The following is a 20,559-nucleotide window of genomic DNA, read 5'->3' as shown; positions in this document are numbered from 1 at the left end:
CTTTTGGTCAACGTCGTTCTCACACCTAAGTTTGTCTTGGAACAGAACTTAACGTCAAAGCTTCATATCAATCACGCTGCGCTCACAAGGAGACATCGAATCCTGGAAAGATATTTATGGGAGAACCAGGATCTACCGCGGATCTTGTGTCGACCACGAGAGACGACATGCTTAGTCCACCTCAATTTGGAGAAGTAACTTTCATGTGGGAGGTGAAGTTTTCCTCCCACCGTTGGACGTGACAGCTGACACACAACAAATCCGTGTTTGGATTCTGACGACTAACAAAGGTTGTCTTCTCGACGAGAAAGAAGGTCTATATCTGATCAATATAAACAGAAACAAAACTAGAATTTGGAACTTAAACTTGTAAGGATCGATCATTCAATCGGATAAGAATAGTGATCAGGATTGTGAGAGACGGATTGCGTTCCTCCTCCCCCATCCTTGCTGGATAGAGGGAGCATTAATTAGTCCTTCTCAGGCCAACGTAAGGTTTGACTAATTAACGATAAGAAGGAAGACGAAGTAGGAGCCCCAAATCCAATAAATGGACTTCCGATCGCATGAACAAAAGCGGCGACTTCTCACGCTGAGACCGCCGTTATCATCAATGCCCCCATCTCACCAAATCCCCGTGACCTCTGATCGGTCGTCGTCTTGGCCATCTTTCACTTACGCCCTTGTTGAGACTATAATTTTGTTCGACCCCCTTTGTATGGGTTTGAAACAACGGCTTGTTGTTGACGTTTGGGATACGTTGTGGAAAACTAATCTTATTAAGGGTTAATGTGTAAAAATCATTAGACGATGGCTATATATTTACGGGAAGAAAGAGCGGCGTCGACGGTTTTGGTGTCGATTCGTTTTCACCTCTCCCTTTCTGCTGCCGCTGCTTCTTCTCCTTCGGTCTCTTCTATCCTCTTCTTCTCTCCCTTTCTGCTGCTGCTGCTTGTCCTTCGGTCTCTTGTATCGGTCGTCTGTCCTCGAACCATGGTAAGCTTGGATTCGTGGGAATCATTTGAAATCTGCGTTTGAATTTGGTGGAGTTCTTGCAAATCTTGGGTCTTTATGCCGTGCTTTTTGGGTGAAGAAACGAATTGCAGTACCGTTCTTATGCTGGCCCGTGGTCTGATCATATTTTGTTCTGCGTTTAATTGATCAATAATAATGTTGTTTTCGGTAGATGATATATTCATGAAGTGTTCCCCCTTCCAAAGCTTAGATTTTTCACCCTGGAGTTTCCTTTCCCCCCTCTTTTTATTCTTTGCTGCTCAGCTTTAATGGTTTTGGTCTGGCAAGATTTCATCGGTGCGGTGGAATAAGCAGGTCATTGTTTCTTGTGGAGTATAAGCTTTTACTCATGCCTGAGATTTACTTCCCTTTCAGTCTTCCATCCTAAAAAAAAATCCAGTATATTGTGCTTGAAATTTTGATTGGAACCTCCTCGTTTCAAGCTTGGGTTTGATGTTGAGAAGTTGCTTTCTCTAATGCCTGGTAAATTTTCACTACTCCGCCCATCGATAGTACGGTAATCATTTTCATCAAGCTCATTCTTGGGTCACTGGTCATCAATTACAACCTGTTTAGTATGATTCCTTATCAAGGAAATTGTAGTCTTTCATCTAAGTGTCACCAAGCTCATACATTTGTAGCTTTCAAGAGAAAGACTGCTCGTGAGAAGACCTCAGTTGGTCACTTGAAAACACTGTCAAATTTGAGAAAAAAATTAATTTTAGCACTGGATTTACTCAAGAAGTGGGAATATGTTCTGGTAAGGGGTGAAATTAATTTAATTGAGATACCAATTCTCGGCACCGTGTATTGCTATTCTGGTGATTTGGTCTTGCTTTATGGTTATGGCCTTCGTTAGTCCCCCTGTTATTATTCTCTAACCAAAGATGGTTATCTGCTGTCCCATTCCACTGCAATGATTTCGACATCTAAACAATTTGTGTGCTTACATGATGTGTATGATTTATTTTGGTCCAAGCATACTGTTTGCCTTTTGGCTTGTGAAAATACCATAGCTGTACTGACATAATGCACTTTCAGGAGAAATGCATTACCTATTTGGAACATGTCAAGTTATGGAGAATTTGCTAGAGTGGCATACATATTTATCATGTCTGTACCAGTGAATCAGATGGACTGAGTAGAACGAATGCAATGAACTGAGATGGCAACCTCACAGGTGAGAATCTTGTCACTTGTGATACACGCAGTATGACACAACCTTGATTATTTATCATGTGTAACTTTCTTATTTATCCATATACACTCTGTAGCCATGCTTCTCAATAGTTGAGTCTATTATTATCCTTGTAAACCGTGTGGTCATGTTTCTAGCCTTTATATCTAGCTGCTCCACCAACTGAGAAGTGGCTACTGTGATTAAACATGTAAACTTTTTTGTTAAACTGTTCCTAATTACAGTTGTTAAAATTCATGTAAACCATGAGAAATATCTCTTTGTTGTGCATCTGGGCTGAATTATCTAAGTATAGACAAACATATCACTTGTTCTTTCTCTAGTCACTAAACAATTTTTACCTATGTAAAAGGAGTTAAAATTCTGCAGGACCCGCAGATGGTAGCAGAAATGCAACCATCGTCACAGGATTCACATGACATACGAAATAACCATCAAAATACTTTAGTTACTGAGGCCTCAGGACAAGATCCAGGTTCATCAACCTTTGCAGATAGTAAAAGCAAAAAGGTTTCTCATGCAGACATTGAACTTGTAAGACATCTGGCTATTACTTTTGCCAATATATATATATATATATTGATAGTTGAAACAGTAAGCCAAAGTCTTTTTCAATATGTTATTTTACCTACTCATTCCTTATAACTATTCATTCACTTGCAGGTCCAAAATCTGATAGAACGCTGTCTGCAACTGTATATGAACAAAGGGGAGGTGGTTAGGACCTTGTCTAACCGAGCTAGGATAGAACCTGGTTTTACTGCACTTGGTGAGTTTTGATTTTGGAAATTTGCTACTTATCATATGCATTATCATGTTCCAATACTATGTTGCATGGTTCGCCTTATTGGTCCATACCGATGTACTAACTAGCTATTGGTACGATACGTACCGAGCTGTATCGAGTCATATCAAGCATATCGACATACGGTACATGGGAGGCGTGCCAATGTGCCACCTGTACAGGTCCCCTATCGGACCGGTACATACTGCCTATATCGAGTGGTACGCTGTAGTATGGTGAACCTTGCTATGTTGTTTGTCCTTTCTGTACATTTCTTTATCTAGTGACAAAATCTGAACAAATACATTTGTGTTTAGAGTGATTACAAAAAAAACATTCATTGAAGGTTTTTTCTCCTTCAATTTTGTTCTTGAAGATATATTCAATGGGTTGTATAACTTTAGTTGAATTTGAAAATGGTCAGACTTGTTCTACAAGCTTATGTGCAATTAAATGTGACAGTCATAATTGTAAAACATCAAGCCTCAAATATAAAGGTTGAAATTAGTGAATCTTTTTTTTTTTCCTGTCACAAAGCCCTGTTGATAGCAATACTATCATATCTCTATTTTTGTTCCTAATAAAGTTTTCTTAAACCTTCTTATACCTTTCATTGCACTATTATTCATAAATTGTGTCCAATACGTGCTTCTGTAATACACCTTTGGAAATGTTCATACCAACTTATTCCTCATTTTATCCACAATAAAGGCTGTTCCTAATTTTTGTAGATGTACATATCTCTTGCTCAATTATTTCTAGTGAACCCTTGCACCTCAATGCACGCTTCTGTCAATTAAAGCTAATTATATCGGTATGCATCCTAGCTTTCATCGGAAATATATTTGGTCTGACGTACTATTTTAATTTTTGCAGTGTGGCAGAAACTAGAAGAAGAGAACCCTGAATTCTTTAGAGCTTACTACATAAGGCTAAAGCTGAAGAAACAAATTATTTTGTTTAATCAGTTGTTGGAGCACCAATACCATCTGATGAAGTATCCTATCCCTTTTAAAGTTCCGCTGGTCCCGATGCAAAATGGAATTCATCCAGTGCATGGTGATTTCTTTCACTACAGACCCTGAAAAGTTATTAGCAATTAAAAAATAAATAAATTAGGTTTTTGAAGCTATGAATTTAGTGGCTTATTATTCATCTTGCTGACAGTATCGGGCATAAAAAAACTTGGAACTTTCAATGCTACTAGCTGTTCAAAATGTTACAGATGCTAACCATAACTCCTGACAATCATAAATTGGTGAAATAAACGGACTAGGGATAATTGACAAACTGGAGCTGTAGAATAAAATCAGAAGCTAAAAATTTTAGGGCAGGACCATCTTCAATTGAAGTAAGAAAGTACAACTACTAGTGAAACCACACTATAATCTTGTATATAAATTAGTGAATAGTGATGTATACATATTTGACAACTACTTTGTTTAAAGCTGAATCTTGTTCTATCAGTGAAAACGTAATTACTTCCATATCAGCTCAATGAAAATTTATGTTTCTGTTTGTAAAATTCCATGTCCAAATTTTTGTTAAGAAATCAATTGTCTGGTAAAGTCCACTAACAATCTGACTTGTTTATGATGATTTGTGCTCTTACTATAATAAACTACCTATTTATGGGACAGTTCTGTAATTTCATAGCTTCATGTTTTTGTTGACAAAATTATACAGATATGCTTGTTCTTGAGAAACCATCTTGTCTTTATGCAATAATCCAAAATAAAAATAATCACAGAGTCTCTTCTCACTCTTATCAATCTTATTCAATGTCAACCTCTCCTCAGTGCAGCTAACAATTTACCTATGGGGTACCCAGTTCTTCAGCCTCAGATTCTAACTACAGGTCAGCTTCATGTTGATCCTATGGCTTGTGGATTGTCTGGCTATCATGTAGTCAATGGAATTCCTGCTCCAGGCAGTTCCCATCCCATCCGCATGAATACTGGAAATGAGTAAGCAAGGGCTTTTTTTTAGCTTTATAGGATTTATCAGTACTTTATATAATTCTTATGGTTTTAAAGAAACAGGGAGTAGGCAGGGAAAATTCCAATTTGTCCAGCATTAAGCATTTAAACCTAAAACTTAATTAAGTCTCATGAACAAGAAAAAGAAGAAAAGAAAAGAAAAGAAAAACTTTAGTTGTCTTTCCTTCCATGGATATAGCATGAGATTTGAAGTTAATTTGTTCATGTATATGGTACTTATAAGAGAAAAGTAGAAGTGATGAGTTTTAGCACCTTTAAGAAAGATTCAGACTGATCTAGCTTGTTGAATTATTTTTACTTACAGGATGTTTTCATCTTAGCTAGTGAAAGATTGCTAATGAACTCATCCATACTATGACTACTTCCAAAGCAAACATCAAATTATTCTAATTAAGTTTGACATTGAGAAAGCTTTTGATTCTGTCTCTTGGGATGCAATAAAATCTACCCTTCAACTCATGGACTTTTATGGATGAAATATTGTAATATTTGAATGAAGAGGTAAATTTTAAGGAGACAATTTTTTAATTCTTCTATGATTTCACCAGCGGTGAAGTCATGCTTTTCTTCCATTCATTTATAATAAAATGATGGTATGTCTGCCCTCACTCTTTTATATAAAAAAGAAGAAAATTTGATTAAACAATAAATACTTTTTCACTGCTAGTGTGTGTTATTTATAATAAAAATTGATGCCAAGAAATGCATCTATCCATGTTGCTGACCACCGACTTAAACATAAACCTATTACATTGGTATTTGATCTGAAACTTGGCTTAATCATAAGTAGCATCACAGGTTTAATATATAATTCTAGAAAATGTCTACAGACTTTATGGCCATCCTTTCTTAGAATCAAGGACTTGTTATCATCTCTGTTACTGATATCCAACACATGATCCTTGAACATAAGGCCACTTTCAAATTTGATCATGCCAAAATAAATCACATCCATATGCATTCTTTTGTTTTATATTTGCAGTCTTATTTTTAAATCTCTCCACTTCTGAATCATTGTGATGGACAGTGACACATCTGAAGCAGCTCCTTTAGCACCTCAATGCAGTACAATGTCACCCATGTCAGAGATGGCTGTGACTTCTGCATCAGTAGAAAGCAATCAATTTTCATTCACTCCGTCTGAGGTAACTATGGGAATGGATGCATCAGCCATCGATACAACCTTCACACCTGATGTTTTCAATACCGGAGGATTGCAACTAGGTGCAGATGGTGTTACGTCCTCAAGAGACTCAATCAGGTCATTAGGACAGCTTTGGAACTTCAGTCTTTCAGATCTAACGGCAGACATGACAAATTTAGGAGGTAACATTTCTGTTCCTTGAGTATAATTTCTGTCCTTACAGGAGAATTCGTATTTTGATAATAATATTTTGAGACTCAAATGCAAAATAAAAACACTGCTAAGCATGAGGTATTGCTGACTATTGAGGAGGAACAAAGAACACATAGGAAAAACCTAATTGATAAAAATTAAATGGCTAAATTATTTCGTATCTACATATTATTTAGATTAAAGAACTTGAATTTATCATTGATATAGGTTATCGAATATTTAATCAACGGCAGTTCTGGTCAATGTTCTATGGGTTTTCGTATGGGAAAATTGAAATGAAAGATCTTGGTTCAAGAGGTACTTGAAACTGAAACAGAAGATCTGAACTAGAATTTGATTTTTCATTGGGTGCTTTGTTACTAAATGCTAGCAGACAGAATTAAATGATTCTTTTCTCTCCACTTTCTCTTCCTCGAAGTCATGTTTTGCACTGGATGAACTTCTAAACACATATTGGTTGTACAAAGTATGATCTCCACCTTTATCTTCCTCAAAGTCATGTTTAGCACTGGATTAACTTCTAAAAACTTATTGGTTGTACAAAGTATGATCTCTTACTATTTTTTTCCTTTTTCTTCAAAATCCTTTGGCCACATAAATCAATTAAACCGCTATCGATCCAAAAAAGTTATAACATAGCTCGTGTCCGATGATGTGCCATTTAAATTTGTGCCGTTATCATAGGGGTTAACAGCAGATGTATTCATTTAAGATAGTAGATGTTGAAAAAGCATTAGAACTGATTGATGTGGCTTTTAGGTTGGCATCCATTCATATTTTGGATGATCGTTATTGGTAATGCATTTGTGTTCAGACATCCATACCTGCACCTCTATGTTTGTTTTTTCTTTTATGGTAAACTCATCTTATGCTGTTGTAATTTTACATCAACTATTTCAGATTAATTTGAGTTTTCTGGATTGACTGAAACTGCTGCTAACTCGAAAGCACCAAACCTATCTTGATTCATCAAAATTTCATTAAAATATACTTTTTGCTGAGTCCTTTGTTATTTAAACTGTTAATCCAGATTTGGATTGGCTATAACTATTGAAACTTATCCAAAATGGTCAGAATGACTGAAACCACCAAAACTGTGAGATTTTTAAAACTGAAGTATTTTGTAAATTCTGAAATGACAAGAAAAATTGTGTAAGGTACATCCTGAGATATTGATATAATTAAATTATAGAATAAATATTCATCACTAGACTTACAACCAAAAAACCTAAATCTACTCTTACTAGACTTTTTTAACTGATTACTGAGGCTCACCCCATACCAACTGCTACCTTTCCTCCTTATATTAACATGTTAGTGTTGTTTGATTCATGGAAGATTTTGGAGCTTTGGGCGGCTACTCTGGCTCTCCATTCCTGCCATCTGACTCAGACATATTGCTCGACTCCCCGGACCAGGATGATTTAGGTAAACAAACAGTCTCATTCTTTTTGAACTTGATCACTTAAATATTTATATCTAACATCACAAAGGATCCGATTTATGAGGCAAGAGGAAGCTGCATGTCATTACGATATCTTAGGACTATAAATTAGGATGAAAAAATGAATTATCGCAAAGTTGCGTTCAAGCTCAAGAAAGCACTAACATGCTATGTTTGGCACTAATGTTTCAGTTGAGTACTTTGCTGATTCTATCACTGGGAAATGCTCGCAGTCAAATGAAGATAAATGAATCATGGGCATGAGTAAGGCCTCCTGCAAGTGGACTACCCACACCACAAATAGGCTGTAAGAGTAGCACATTGCTGGTTCTCAAACAGCTGTTAATGGCTAAAAATTAATGTATCTGGATAGTTGCTGTATTTTACTGGCCTATGTTTCATATGACCAGGTTGACAGCAGGTTGTTGTTGGTTCTATTGTAGTATTGTTAATATATATTGACATGGAAATGAGTATATATTTGTAAAGCTTGTCTATATATTGTTCAAATTGCATCATATATAGACTGAATTGCATAATTTCTTGTGTAACTTGACATCTTCAAATCTACTGTCTGAATAACTACAACATTATGTGCATAATTTAATGTATGTTGACTTTTTATTAGCAGGTATAATATATCAGACAATTTAATGAAATATTATTTTGAAAATAAATATATTGAATGTAAAAAAATAATTATTAAGAGTTGTAGTTTTATTAACTCAGACTTAATAAATATTGGATTTGGATCACACTGATGGGCCATGCTAGATATGTGTGTTAAGTTAAGATCAACTCTAGATAGGTTAATAATTTCTAAAAACACTTAAGATAAAAATATAATACAAATCACTAAAAGTTTGCTGTTTCAATTTGGATATTGTACAATTTAGCCTTGGGGTGAAGATCCAAAGGAGGTGGATTAATTGAACATTTGTCATATGAAATGTGAGCCTTCAATACACATTTCAAATGTATTCTCAAACATTGAATCTTATTAGGTAATCCAAATTTAATTTTATTATAGAAAAAAAAGACTCTTTTTGATGTATTGAATTTTAATAGGTAATCCTTTTATTTTATGTAACCGATTTGAAAGCTGAACATATTGTTCTGAATTATTTAAATTATAAGTATCTTTTTAAAAAAAAATTATGATGAAAGTCAAATGGAGAACCAAATAATATAGTATATGAAACATTATTAATAAAAAAATAAATTGAAAAAAATATATTTATTTTCTTAAAAAAGATACTCTTTATTTGATTTTAGGAACAATAAAAGATTACAAACAAACCCTTCTCCAAAAGGAAATAAAATAAAATAAAATAAAATAAAATAAATGATCCACTTCTGAACCTGTCATTAAATGCAGAGAAAGTATTTAAACGACCAATGAAAGAGAGATTGCATAGTCAAATATAAAAAAAGTCTTTCAAAAAAAAAAATAGGTCCCACCAACATTCGAACTCGGGTTGTTAGATTCATCGTACAATCCACTAAACAATACACAATGAGGCGGCACTATAAATGCCTTGCTCACATGTCAGATATATATTTTAGTCTTTAAATGATGGTTCTCCGTGCCGTCGCTTTCGCCTCTTTCCAGTGGGAGCCGAGATCAGAAGGGGAGAAATGGGGCCGATGAGAGGGGCGGTCGCTTCGTGGGGTAAGGGCAGGACGTTCTCCTCCTCCGCTGCCTCTTTGAACAAGAAGTGGGACGCCGTCGTGGTCGGCGGCGGCCACAACGGCCTCACCGCCGCTGCCTACCTCGCTCGCGCCGGCCTCTCTGTCGCCGTCCTCGAGAGGCGCCACGTACTCGGTGGCGCAGCCGTCACCGAGGAGATCGTCCCCGGATTCCGCTTCTCCCGCTGTAGCTACCTCCAGAGCCTTCTCCGCCCTTCCGTCATCCGGTATCCTCCACGCATCCCCCCAACTCCGAGTCCCTCATTCATTTCTTGATCTCTTTCTTGATGTCGCTGAAGGGAATTGGAGTTAGCGAGGCACGGTCTGAAGTTTCTTCGGAGGAGCCCTTCGTCCTTCACCCCCTGTCTCGATGGGCGGTACCTTCTTTTGGGCCCCGATGCCGGTTTGAACCATTCGGAGATTGCTAAGTTCTCCAAGAAGGACGCATTGGCTTTTCCAAGGTGGCGACTTCCTTTCGTCTCTCCGTTAAAACCTTTTGCAGATCTATAACCAAACGGCAGCAATGACTTTTACCATATAATGTCTCAAGAACGTAGCTTGAGGCGGCAAAACATATACTCAATCAAATTCCCTCGACATATGTTTCTTTCTTCACTTTTGAAACACAACTACCTCATGAACCCCAAATATTAGCAGCATAACTGGTGCATTTTTAGCTACCGAAAGGTCCGGACTCTGGAGAGAACGTTTAGTAAAAGTTGGAATCCAAGGGATACTCAAGAGAGGTGTACAAGAGATGAAACTGTTAGAATATATGTTGACCGTGCTAATATCACATGTTGTGTATCGACAAAGATCTTGTATCCTGTAGCTCTCAACATTTTACATCAGGACATATGAACCTACATAAACTATAGCAATGCATACATGGAAAATTACATCACTATACCTGCACATACATAGAAAATTATATGAACTTTAACCTATTTTTCTTTGTTATTTTCTCCATCCTAATACACTGGGAGTATACTTTTCATTGAAGGTTTTATATGCTGTTCACTCATGTACTTTGTAGGAATACATAATTCAAGTGGAAATACAGTGAATTGATGCAATGATAAACTCACATATGGCAGCAAGAACCTGAAATACAGTGAACTGATGTGATGGTAAATTCACATATTCAAGCAAACATAGATTGCCTGAAATTTTGAATTCGACAGTAGTATGATGCAAATATTTAAGAACCTTATGGACCAAGAATCCTGTGTAGCATATGCACTGTGGAAGCAAATTGGAGTGGTCATTAACAAAAACATTTACTAGTTGTGCATGATTTTGAGTGTGAACACTATGTAAGACATATATTTCCTATGATCCATCTGTTCAATTTCATAGTTTTGTATTCCATATAACAATTGTGAAGTGTTGGAGTCATAAATTTTTAGTTCAAGTGAGGCTCCCACTACTTGCATATGGCCAAGGCATTATCAGTCTCTTCATTAAAATACAAAAAACACAGAAGTTTCTTGTTGGTAGTGGGACTATTTACTTGATTAGGATTTAATCACAATATGTCTGCTAGTACCTAATAGTTTAGCAATGAATTTGTCCTGTTTTGCAGATATGAAGAGCAACTAAAGAAATTCTGTGAATTTATGGATTATCTTCTGGAATCATCAACTCCAGAAGTTAGGCACGATGTTGCATCCCTACTATTTCAGGTGAAGGATAAATTACGAAAATCCACATTCTGGGGTCATATTCTCCAACAAACTGTCACATTAGGACAGAAGGACATGTTGTAAGTTTTTGTCTTTACTTTGCATTATCGATCTATTTTCTGAATGTAATTTAGACATAACTTCAGATATACTGTTTGTTTTTGCTACTGTAGTTGTGCTGTACTGATGTTAACTGCTGTTTATTGCTTGTGATAGGGATTTCGTGGATCTTTTGCTTTCTCCAGCATCAAAGGTTTTGAATAATTGGTTTGAGGTTTTTCTCTTTACCCATCTTTTGTACGAGTTATGTAGTTCAACAATTAATATTATTTGTCCCTCTTACAAGGTCTAAACTCATGAGTCAAGCTATAAATACATCACTCTTAATATATAAGTTTAAGTGAGGATATTTTGAGTAATATTTTATTCTGCAAAATTGGTAGCTCTGGACCAATACTTTGGTAATGAATCAATAGAAAAAAGTTGAATTTTATTAGCTGTTCCCATGTGTTTCTTGTGTATAATTACATATGACTAGAAATATGAACAACTTTTAAAAGCTTCTGCATTAGATAGTGTGCTTTTTTGTATTTACAACTTTTTCAAGCAAATCAGTGTTTTTCATAATATTTGTCCACATGCCTTTTGAGAATTTTAACATGTAGATTTTGGTCTAGAAATTCGGTTTTTGTTTTTTTATGGAACCCTTTCTATTGGTTGCAAGAATTTGATCACAACTCAGTATGTCCAAGAATCTTTATAACATTTTGATAACCAGATTTTGATACACTGAGCTAGATGGTCTTTGAAACCCAAGACTACCAAAGTTTTCTGTGTTCATGTGCCAGTGTGAGGAAGTCATACTGGCATCTGGCTATGATGCACTCATATTACTGCAAATTAACTGGAATGCCAGATACAAATTGCACTAGGCCACCAGCCATATTTGGAACTTAGTCAAAGCAATCAAAGAAAGTCAGCCTTGGTTGAGACAGTTACTTGAAAATGCTCACTTGTGGAATTCCTACGGACATTTTTTGAGCTTTTATAAACGAACATAAGTATATAGTCATTTCATAATACGTTTCTTAGCTTGTAGCTCACCGAGGGTTATAAAATCTGAAAATAGAGTTACTTGACAATAGATATAAGATTCCCTGGTTTGAGATAGCATAATTTTTTCAAAGTCATTTTTCCAGAGGAGTTTTAGAACAACCATTGAATTTTGAGAAATAAGAATGACAGATCAACTCTTCTGCTGCTGCTAGGCATTTACTTAAATTAACCAAATGACAGGAATGCATGAGCAAAGAAGATTCCCTGGTTTGAGATCTTATCTATCGTAATTTCTCTAAAATTACTTTGCCAGAGGAGTTTTAGAACAACCATTGGATTTCAGGAAGTAAGAATGAATGATCAACTCTTCTACTGCTGCTAGGCATTTACTTAAAGAAAGAATGATTTTAGGTTGACTTGACGTTTTTTTAATGTAAAATTATGCTTTCATTAATTCTATCAGGACACAAAATTCAGAAATTTTTTAACTAATATCACTTATTGTAATACAACTTGTTTGTTTCTTATACAAATTGCTGTCACATGTTTACAAGTGAGTATTTTGAGGTAACAATGATGATCTTATCATTTAACTTTCTTGCAGACAGAGGTATTGAAGGCAACACTGGCTACGGATGCTGTCATTGGATCTATGGTAAGAACATCTTTTAGTATGTTTGTTGATTAATGTTGACAATTTTCTTTCTGTTTCACAAAATGATTCTTTGGAATTGAGACAAGAAAGATTACTGTCTTTTTTCCTGAAGAATACAATTCCATGTGCTAGAGTTGCAAGTGGGAGAACTCTTGTAGTGGTAATAAATAAAACTAGGTATCTGAGGCTCAAGACAGTGCAGCAGAAGAAAATATTGGTGTTGTTGTTCTAAGGCTAGTACGCAGTTATGAAGAAATTAAAAGATAATGTGTCAAGGAGAAGCAGAACATAAGTACATAATCCAATTCAGATCAGGGACCATTAGTTTCATCTGTAGTAAATAATATGATGGAATTAAAATTGTTTTTCTAGTTTGTGATGGATACACATTAAATTGTAGGAAAGAAGTGTTTTGGAGTTCTAAATTTTATGAATGTAGTTGTTGCCTTCTATTTTTATGTATTGTTTATGTAAGGCTTGATGCAGTATTAGATGCTTTATGGCCATAAATACAAATTGAGGGTGTGTGCATTGTGGAAGGAATACAATATGGTTAGTGGGATTGCTGAGAGAAATTTAGGCTGATAGCTGCCAATAATGTATTGCTGCAAATTAAACTATTAGAAGATATGTGGTTGAGTGGTTCAACGATTTGACCTATAACATTCACACTATGAATAGGACAGGAATGAAGTGTTATCCATTATATTGTTTCTTCTGTCAGCTGATAGCTGGATTTGGTCTACAATCAACATGTTAGTTGATATGCAATAGTTAGATTTGGGAACTTACTTGATTAATTACTGTCAGTATTAATTAGTATTGATGCTTCTATCCTACTATTTGTTACAGGACAGAGTTGTCTTTCTTTGACTAAATCTGCTTGATGCAATTGTTAGTCTTCAAATACTTTCTCACTGCATGTCTGTTTCTCTTGAAGCTCATGGAATATGTTAGCCTATGAAAATTTTGCTGCAGGCAAGTGTTCATACACCAGGCTCAGGATATGTTTTACTACATCATGTAATGGGCGAGACTGATGGAGAACGTGGTGTTTGGTCGTATGTATCTACCTCCTCCTTTCTATGATTTGTTTTTCTTAGATGCATAAACTAATTTGTGGCATGTCAAGCTTAATTGATTTTGCAAGTCTCACTGTGTATAATCCTTCAATCTGAGTTTTTATGTAAATGTATTGATACAGTGCTATACCTTGATATCTTACAAACAAATGGAACACAGGACTTGTATGAAAATTAACATCTTCCATTTTGTTTCTTCACCAAACAAATCCATATAGTTAAAGCACCTTGCAGTCTCCCAAAAGTATTATTCTCTAAGATAAATGTTAATGTTTCAGGTATGTCGAAGGAGGAATGGGGTCAGTATCATTGGCTATAAGTAATGCTGCTCGTGAAGCAGGTGTGCATGTTGTGACTAATGCAGAGGTAACTCGTCCTGAACCACTTTTGTAACTCTTATTAATCCCCTTCAGTTCTTTGCCATTTCGATTGCATTCTGAAAATACTTTGTTCAATCATCATTGTGTTACTTTGTTTAAGCACTATAACTAGTGACTCATGCAGGTTTGTTAGTATTCCATCAACTCCTTTAATTTATTTGTTTGAAGTAACTTGTGCTCTGTACCATAGACATAACGGTTGATTTTTCCTTGTTATTTAGCTAGCTTTGAGTTCAATTATGATTACCTGGTTCATCGGGCAACCTTATAATTTCTGGTTTTAAAGCATTTAGTTCCGTTAAATAGGTTGATCAAATTATAATTGATGAGAATACTGGAGTGGCCACAGGGGTAAGTCCTGTCTAATTTGATTGCTTTTAATCTGATTAGAACCTTGAGTATCAATGAACTTTTGAAGCAATCACGCAGGTTGCACTTCTTGATGGAACAAAGGTGCATTCATCATCTGTTCTATCAAATGCAACTCCATATAAGACTTTTATGGTATGACTTGTGATTCTCTATATCAACTGTCATGCAATTACATTGCTGGAATATCGGATATTATTTTCATGTTTTTCCTTACCCAGGAACTAGTGCCTCCAAATATACTAACAGAAGACTTTCTCCGTCTTATCAAGAATATTGACTACAGCTCGGTAAGATTCTCCTGTCAGTGTTATGTTATCTCATACATGATTAGTCATAATGATCGTTACATTGTTCAATGAAAATCATAAACTAAGTAATTCATCATTTCAGGTAAATTTTTTTTAGAAAAGATCAAGAGCCACATTGATATTAGTCATTAAGGAAAAAAAAAAAAGGAATCAGAGTTGGGATTCCTAAATCAGGGTATCAGAGGATGAGGAGAAAATAAATGAAAATTACAAAAAGAAAAATAAATTATAATAGAGCATATATTTTTGCCCAAATTTCTACCTGTCTAGACTGTTGGATCAGCCAGTGCTATGCAATATATTGGCCAGGCCCTATCTATCAATCAAACTAAGATCAATGGACTTTGAAATATTGATTTGCTTCAATTTTTGTTGTACTCAAATTTGATTCACCAAACTTTCATACTTGAGAATTTAATCTTATTCTTGAAGGCTCAGAGGATATAGCTTGTAATTATTAGTTTAAGACTGAGTTTCTGCTTGCTGTACTACTATCAATTGAAGTAAACCTTTAGCACTAGCCTAGAACTCAAGTTTATGGTAAGTTTCTACTAGCTTTAATGCCAAATAATTTTGTAAAAATTAGCAATAGCTCATTGAACATGCAGTTGTACTAATTTCTGTTGCTTCATTTCAGGTTACATAAATTTTGTGACATGCTTCTAGAAATCTAACTTCTACATAAATGTAACAAGATTTGTTACATAAATCTTGTCGACAAGTTCACCTATTTTTTTAGATTTTGTCTCCTAAAGAGGACGACCTTGGTACAATGCTAGTGTTGCTCATTTGTGTCCTTTGCAACCTGGGAGATGTGTGTTTGAGTCATGGAAACTATTAGGATCTTAAGGACACTAAGAGGGGTTTAGGGAATCAAGGCATTGTGCAAGTCTTAACAAACTTGGAATTTCAATCGAGAAAAGCAAGTATCAGAAACATACTTAAGACAGTAGGTAAACACAAGTGAGAAATACAATCCAGAGATAGAGAGACACGATTTTTATTGGTTTGGTATTTCCGCTCTATGTTCACTTTTGATTCCTCTATCCTTGAGGCATTCGCTATGCTTTTACAGCATATTCCTTTTCGAGACTCAAGAGAACCTTGTACAATCTTTTACAAATTAGTCTTACCTCCTACCACTTAGAAAGATAATTAAAAAAGGTGAAGGAAACTCAAAAGGCTCAAAGAGAGAGTTAGTATACCTTGCAAACTCAAGGATGGATTCTCCACCAGCCAAGCTCGAATAAAATACTTATAGCACAAAAGGCCTCAAAAGTGGGGCCAAAATGATTAAGTTACTGTAATTTCAGGTATTGGCATTACTAATGATGACTTTGGATGATGCCACCATCATAATTTTTTCCTAGGGTTAGAAAAATTAACCAAGGTAGTACAACCGTCAACAACTTTGACAATGTACCAACGATGTTGTTGGCTGACTCAAGTCATACCATTGCCTAAGCTGGTGGGACCATTGCCCCTAAGTAGTGCTAGGCCATGTGTTTAGCCCAGTAAAGGCCCAAGTTTGACCCAAATTCAAGCCCATTTGTTGCCACAAGTTGTCATAATAAGTAGACTTTATTCTCTCCCAAAGATAGCCAAATTCGGCCTAAGATGACTTCAACCAAGACTTTTGGCACATCCTTGAAACTTTTGGCATGTCGTCGAATCTCCTGGCATTTCATATAATCTTTTGTTGCATCGCCCTATCCTTTGATATATTAGCACGACATCTGATCCTCCGGTATGATGGTCGATATTCCGGTATAATGTTTTATTTTTGGCACATTAATCAATCCTCCGGCTTGATGTTCATTGATCTTCTAGTACATCGATTGATTCTCCAACTTGATGTTTGACCCTATGGCGGTTCGAATTGTTAGTCAAAGTATTTTCTGTATCACTTATTTGATATTAACTTTTTAAAATTCATTAATTGATCTCATCATCAAAATTCGAGATTTTACAGAAACATCTCTCTTTATATTTAGATGTAATGTAAGGTTGTGTACATTGATCCTCCCAAATTCTGCATTGGTACGCCATTTTATTCTGTCTTCTAAAGGTAAGATCAACTTTGCTTATGATGCAGTTGCTTGCATACAACAATCACATCTACTATATATTTTCAAACTACAGCATTGCCAAATAACAGTTTGCATGCAATAAAGCACAGTACACATCAGTGATCAGTCTATGATTAACCTTGCTTTTGATTTATTTTGAATCAAAAAGTTTATTGGTCTCTACTGTTGAGTTACGATAAAGTAAAATTTTATCTTATGGTTTACTTGATGTGTTCAATGCAGTCATATTATAATATTCTATTCTTTTATTTCAGTAATTTCTATTGGGATTCCTAAACCTTTTACTATTTTTGCTTGGCCTGTTGTTTAGTTAACCAATATGTTGTTGGATTTTAAATAATATTACTTGGTAAATCTAGGAAAACTCTTGAGCTTGCTTGAAATTTTAGTTCCATTTATATTCTATTTCGATGGACAGGGAACAACAAAAATAAACCTTGCCGTTTCTAGGTTGCCACAGTTTGGGTGTTGCAATGCTCATGTACTTGAGCCAGGTCCTCAACATGTGGGTACCATACACATTGGATGTGAAAGGTACACTGAGTTGCTAACAATAGAAAATTGTTTTTCCATTCAAATTGGTTGATGACCTATTTTTGTCTCCTACATTGATAGAACACGCACATTAGCCTCATACTAAGTTAGCTTTTTCTTAACATATCAAGATGGACATCTCCATTTGAATTGAATCATTTATGTCAAGCACCTTATAGCTTGTACTTAAAGGGAAATTTCTCTTCTGAAATATCGAGCTAAACCACATCTTGTAAGACGAGCATGTTTGGCGAAGGCTTTCCAAATTGTAATATGGTCAGCATTTGTGATGGTGAACTCTCGATAAGAATTGGATGAAAGGAATTCAAGTAACTGGAGTTTGACTTGTTACACTAGAAACATTTAATGTCCTTTGGAAAATTGAATCTGATCTTGTTACTGAAGATGGTCAAAATCTGGTCCTTTAGGTCTAATGTCTAGAACCATGTGTTTATTTTACAGCAAGTTACCAACCATTAAAATCATCAATTATACTTTATTAGTGTTTGTTTCACATTTGTGATTAATTGATGATATTGTTGATTGTAGGAACTGCATAAAGTACTGATAAGTATAATTGATTACTCTGCAACTTAAGGACTATATAATGCATAATGACTTCATGTTCCGCGTCAGCACACAAAGAAGGTAAGCAATCAACTTACAAACAAAGAACACAATCAATTATTTTTTCACCACTTGTATCATGTTGCTTATTTGGGTACATTGTGGTCCATTTCCAAGAGTTAAAACCTTAACAGAGAACTATTTCCTTGGAAAAATATCTCATTTGTCATCTTTTAGGATAAGGAAGACAAACATTTGTATGTGTCCCAAAGAGGTCATACCAGGCTGTTTGTTTAGGTGATGTTTGAACTGATTAATCTACTCTGATGTGGTTGATATGCTTCATTATATTATTGCACACACATATTAAGGAGGTTCCTCTGATTGCCCAAACAGCTTTTTCATTTAATTATCAGGCAGTGTGTCATGATTCAAGTATTAATCTTTATTTTCTGCATTTTGTTCAAGCATGGAGAGTATTGATATAGCTTGCAAGGATGCTTTGAATGGTATACCATCAAGAAGACCAATAATTGAAATGACGATCCCCTCTGCCTTAGACCGGACCATTTCGCCACCTGGTATGACAAAATTGTGGCTATAATTTGTTTAATATGTTGTGTTATCTGATTATTCTAGGTACTGGCTTCAGAATCGCTCAAGAAGCATCTATGTTAGCAATGGTATTAGATTTGATTGAAAAAAAAAAAAGACTTGATCTTGCTTTATACTCTCAGGACTACATCTCTGCTGATTTGGTTCTATATAGGTGATTTAGTTGGATAAAGTTTAAAAGAATAAAAATTCCATTTTGAGGAATCATATAGCAGTCCCATTATCCCATATATGGAGTAATTGGAGACATATGCACTAGTCCCATTATACCACAAATCCTGTTTGGTCAAAGGAAATTGTTCTTGGATCATATAGCAGATTTTGAGGAATCAAGCATTTGGAATTTGTATTATTTTTTTAATGTCTCTTTGGCATAATCTATCCACTCCCTTGGAGCTTGATGACTACAGGACACATTTTATGTTTTAGGTCAACATGTGATTAATCTATTCATCCAATATACGCCATATGAACTTACCAAAGGAAGCTGGCAAGATCCTAATGTCAGAGTGAGTTGTATCTGTCTCCTAACTATATTGCAAAACAAAAGTATTTCTCATGCATGCTTCTTTTGCATCTTTCATGAATGTTGATATCAGTGCTCAGCTTTTACTTGAATTGTTATTACTCTTTGCCAATTTCAGGAGGCATTTGCTCAAAGTTGTTTCTCCTTGATTGATGAATATGCACCCGGGTTCAGCTCAAACATTATCGGCTATGACATGTTGACACCTCCAGATCTTGAAAGGGAGTTTGGACTCACCGGTAATTCACAGTTGATCATATTAATTGGCATGTTTTGGCGAGTGAATCAGGTGGAGTGAAATATCTATATTTGTTTTACATGGAGACGTACCAAGATTGGATAGCCGGTACTCTTCCCATATATCACCAATATTTGATATTTTTTACATGGAGACATGTTTAACAGGTGGAAACATTTTCCATGGTGCCATGGGTTTGGACTCGATATTCCTGATGCGACCTGTCAAGGGATGGTATGCTCAATCTCTCCTTTAACATGCTAGTTTTGTGCCAAAGATAGTAGACTTGAACTTATATCACCAGGAAGCAATCTTTTTGTTACTACTGGTTTCGGGTCAACTCACGATCTTCATCGCACAGGTCGGATTACAGAACACCAGTGAAAGGGCTGTACCTGTGCGGGAGCGGAACACACCCCGGAGGTGGTGTGATGGGTGCGCCCGGTCGTAATGCTGCCTCGGTCGTCATCAATGACATGAAGAAGATGCGATGAAACGAGAGTGAATCGCTGGTGTCCGTCATCAGAGGTAAGCGATCGTCCTTTACGTTCTACCAAGTTGCTTGCCATGTATATTATGATTCAACCTTAGCTTTGTGGATTGATGGTAGTCGGTAAAGTGGGAGGGTGCAGCCCCAGATTGGTATCAAGTGAATTGGGTGACTGGCGCATGGTTTTTCCAGGGTGGAGATGATGCTTCTTCTACTTTGGTTGCTGGACTCTGCTTCTTCTACCATCACCTATCGAGGCTACTAATAATGCATCGTTCGCTTTGTCTGTTTTGAGGACAAGAACGTGAGATGGGCGCACGAGTGTACTGTTTGGTGCAGAACTAAACAGTCACTGGTGATACGTTCCAACACATCAGTCCAATTTGCATTACAACAAAGTACATATCTCTCTCTCTCTCTCTCTCTCTCTCTCTATATATATATATATATATATTTATTTATATAGTTGGTAGGT

General features: G+C 35.9%; 2 protein-coding genes across 5 annotated transcripts; both read left to right on the top strand.

Annotated features, from left to right (window-relative positions):
- Window positions 1-855: 855 nt before the first annotated feature.
- Window positions 856-8,315, top strand: LOC135614414 (uncharacterized). 2 transcript variants are annotated; one of them, XM_065111777.1, is made up of 9 exons: window positions 856-996; window positions 2,056-2,194; window positions 2,582-2,746; window positions 2,876-2,981; window positions 3,873-4,055; window positions 4,801-4,963; window positions 6,024-6,322; window positions 7,692-7,781; window positions 7,990-8,315. In XM_065111777.1, exons 2-9 carry the CDS (start codon window positions 2,180-2,182, stop codon window positions 8,046-8,048), a joined length of 1,080 nt encoding a protein of 359 aa, XP_064967849.1. In that variant the 5' UTR covers window positions 856-996; window positions 2,056-2,179; the 3' UTR covers window positions 8,049-8,315. The 2 variants fall into 2 exon arrangements, with proteins under 2 accessions (XP_064967849.1, XP_064967850.1); XM_065111778.1 differs by lacking the exon at window positions 856-996 and having other exon boundaries at window positions 2,059-2,194; window positions 2,565-2,746.
- A 1,067-nt stretch (window positions 8,316-9,382) lies between these two features.
- On the top strand, window positions 9,383-20,503 carry LOC103987053 (uncharacterized). 3 transcript variants are annotated; one of them, XM_065111775.1, is made up of 17 exons: window positions 9,383-9,713; window positions 9,786-9,947; window positions 11,072-11,251; window positions 11,388-11,445; window positions 12,832-12,882; window positions 13,861-13,943; window positions 14,243-14,330; window positions 14,651-14,695; window positions 14,774-14,848; window positions 14,935-15,003; window positions 17,533-17,648; window positions 18,684-18,796; window positions 19,260-19,339; window positions 19,475-19,595; window positions 19,762-19,828; window positions 19,956-20,122; window positions 20,277-20,503. In XM_065111775.1, the coding sequence occupies exons 1-16, from the start codon at window positions 9,436-9,438 to the stop codon at window positions 20,086-20,088; spliced, it is 1,719 nt and encodes a 572-aa protein (XP_064967847.1). In that variant the 5' UTR covers window positions 9,383-9,435; the 3' UTR covers window positions 20,089-20,122; window positions 20,277-20,503. The 3 variants fall into 3 exon arrangements, with proteins under 3 accessions (XP_064967847.1, XP_064967846.1, XP_064967848.1); XM_065111774.1 differs by having other exon boundaries at window positions 20,205-20,503; XM_065111776.1 differs by lacking the exon at window positions 14,651-14,695 and having other exon boundaries at window positions 20,205-20,503.
- Window positions 20,504-20,559: the final 56 nt, after the last annotated feature.

This window comes from Musa acuminata, chromosome BXJ2-6 (assembly GCF_036884655.1).
Source record: "Musa acuminata AAA Group cultivar baxijiao chromosome BXJ2-6, Cavendish_Baxijiao_AAA, whole genome shotgun sequence".
NCBI classification, from domain to species: Eukaryota; Viridiplantae; Streptophyta; class Magnoliopsida; order Zingiberales; family Musaceae; genus Musa; species Musa acuminata.
Note: the sequence above shows the minus strand (reverse complement) of the source record. Positions and strands in the feature narration are given on the sequence as shown.

Coding starts and splice junctions, on each gene's coding strand:
- LOC135614414 (XM_065111777.1), top strand. Junction 2,747..2,875: donor CTCATGCAGACATTGAACTT/GTAAGACATCTG, acceptor ATTCACTTGCAG/GTCCAAAATCTGATAGAACG. Junction 4,056..4,800: donor TGGAATTCATCCAGTGCATG/GTGATTTCTTTC, acceptor TCCTCAGTGCAG/CTAACAATTTACCTATGGGG.
- LOC103987053 (XM_065111775.1), top strand. CDS start 9,436: ATGGGGCCGATGAGAGGGGCGGTCGCTTCGTGGGGTAAGGGCAGGACG. Junction 9,948..11,071: donor GACGCATTGGCTTTTCCAAG/GTGGCGACTTCC, acceptor CCTGTTTTGCAG/ATATGAAGAGCAACTAAAGA. Junction 11,252..11,387: donor TTAGGACAGAAGGACATGTT/GTAAGTTTTTGT, acceptor TGCTTGTGATAG/GGATTTCGTGGATCTTTTGC.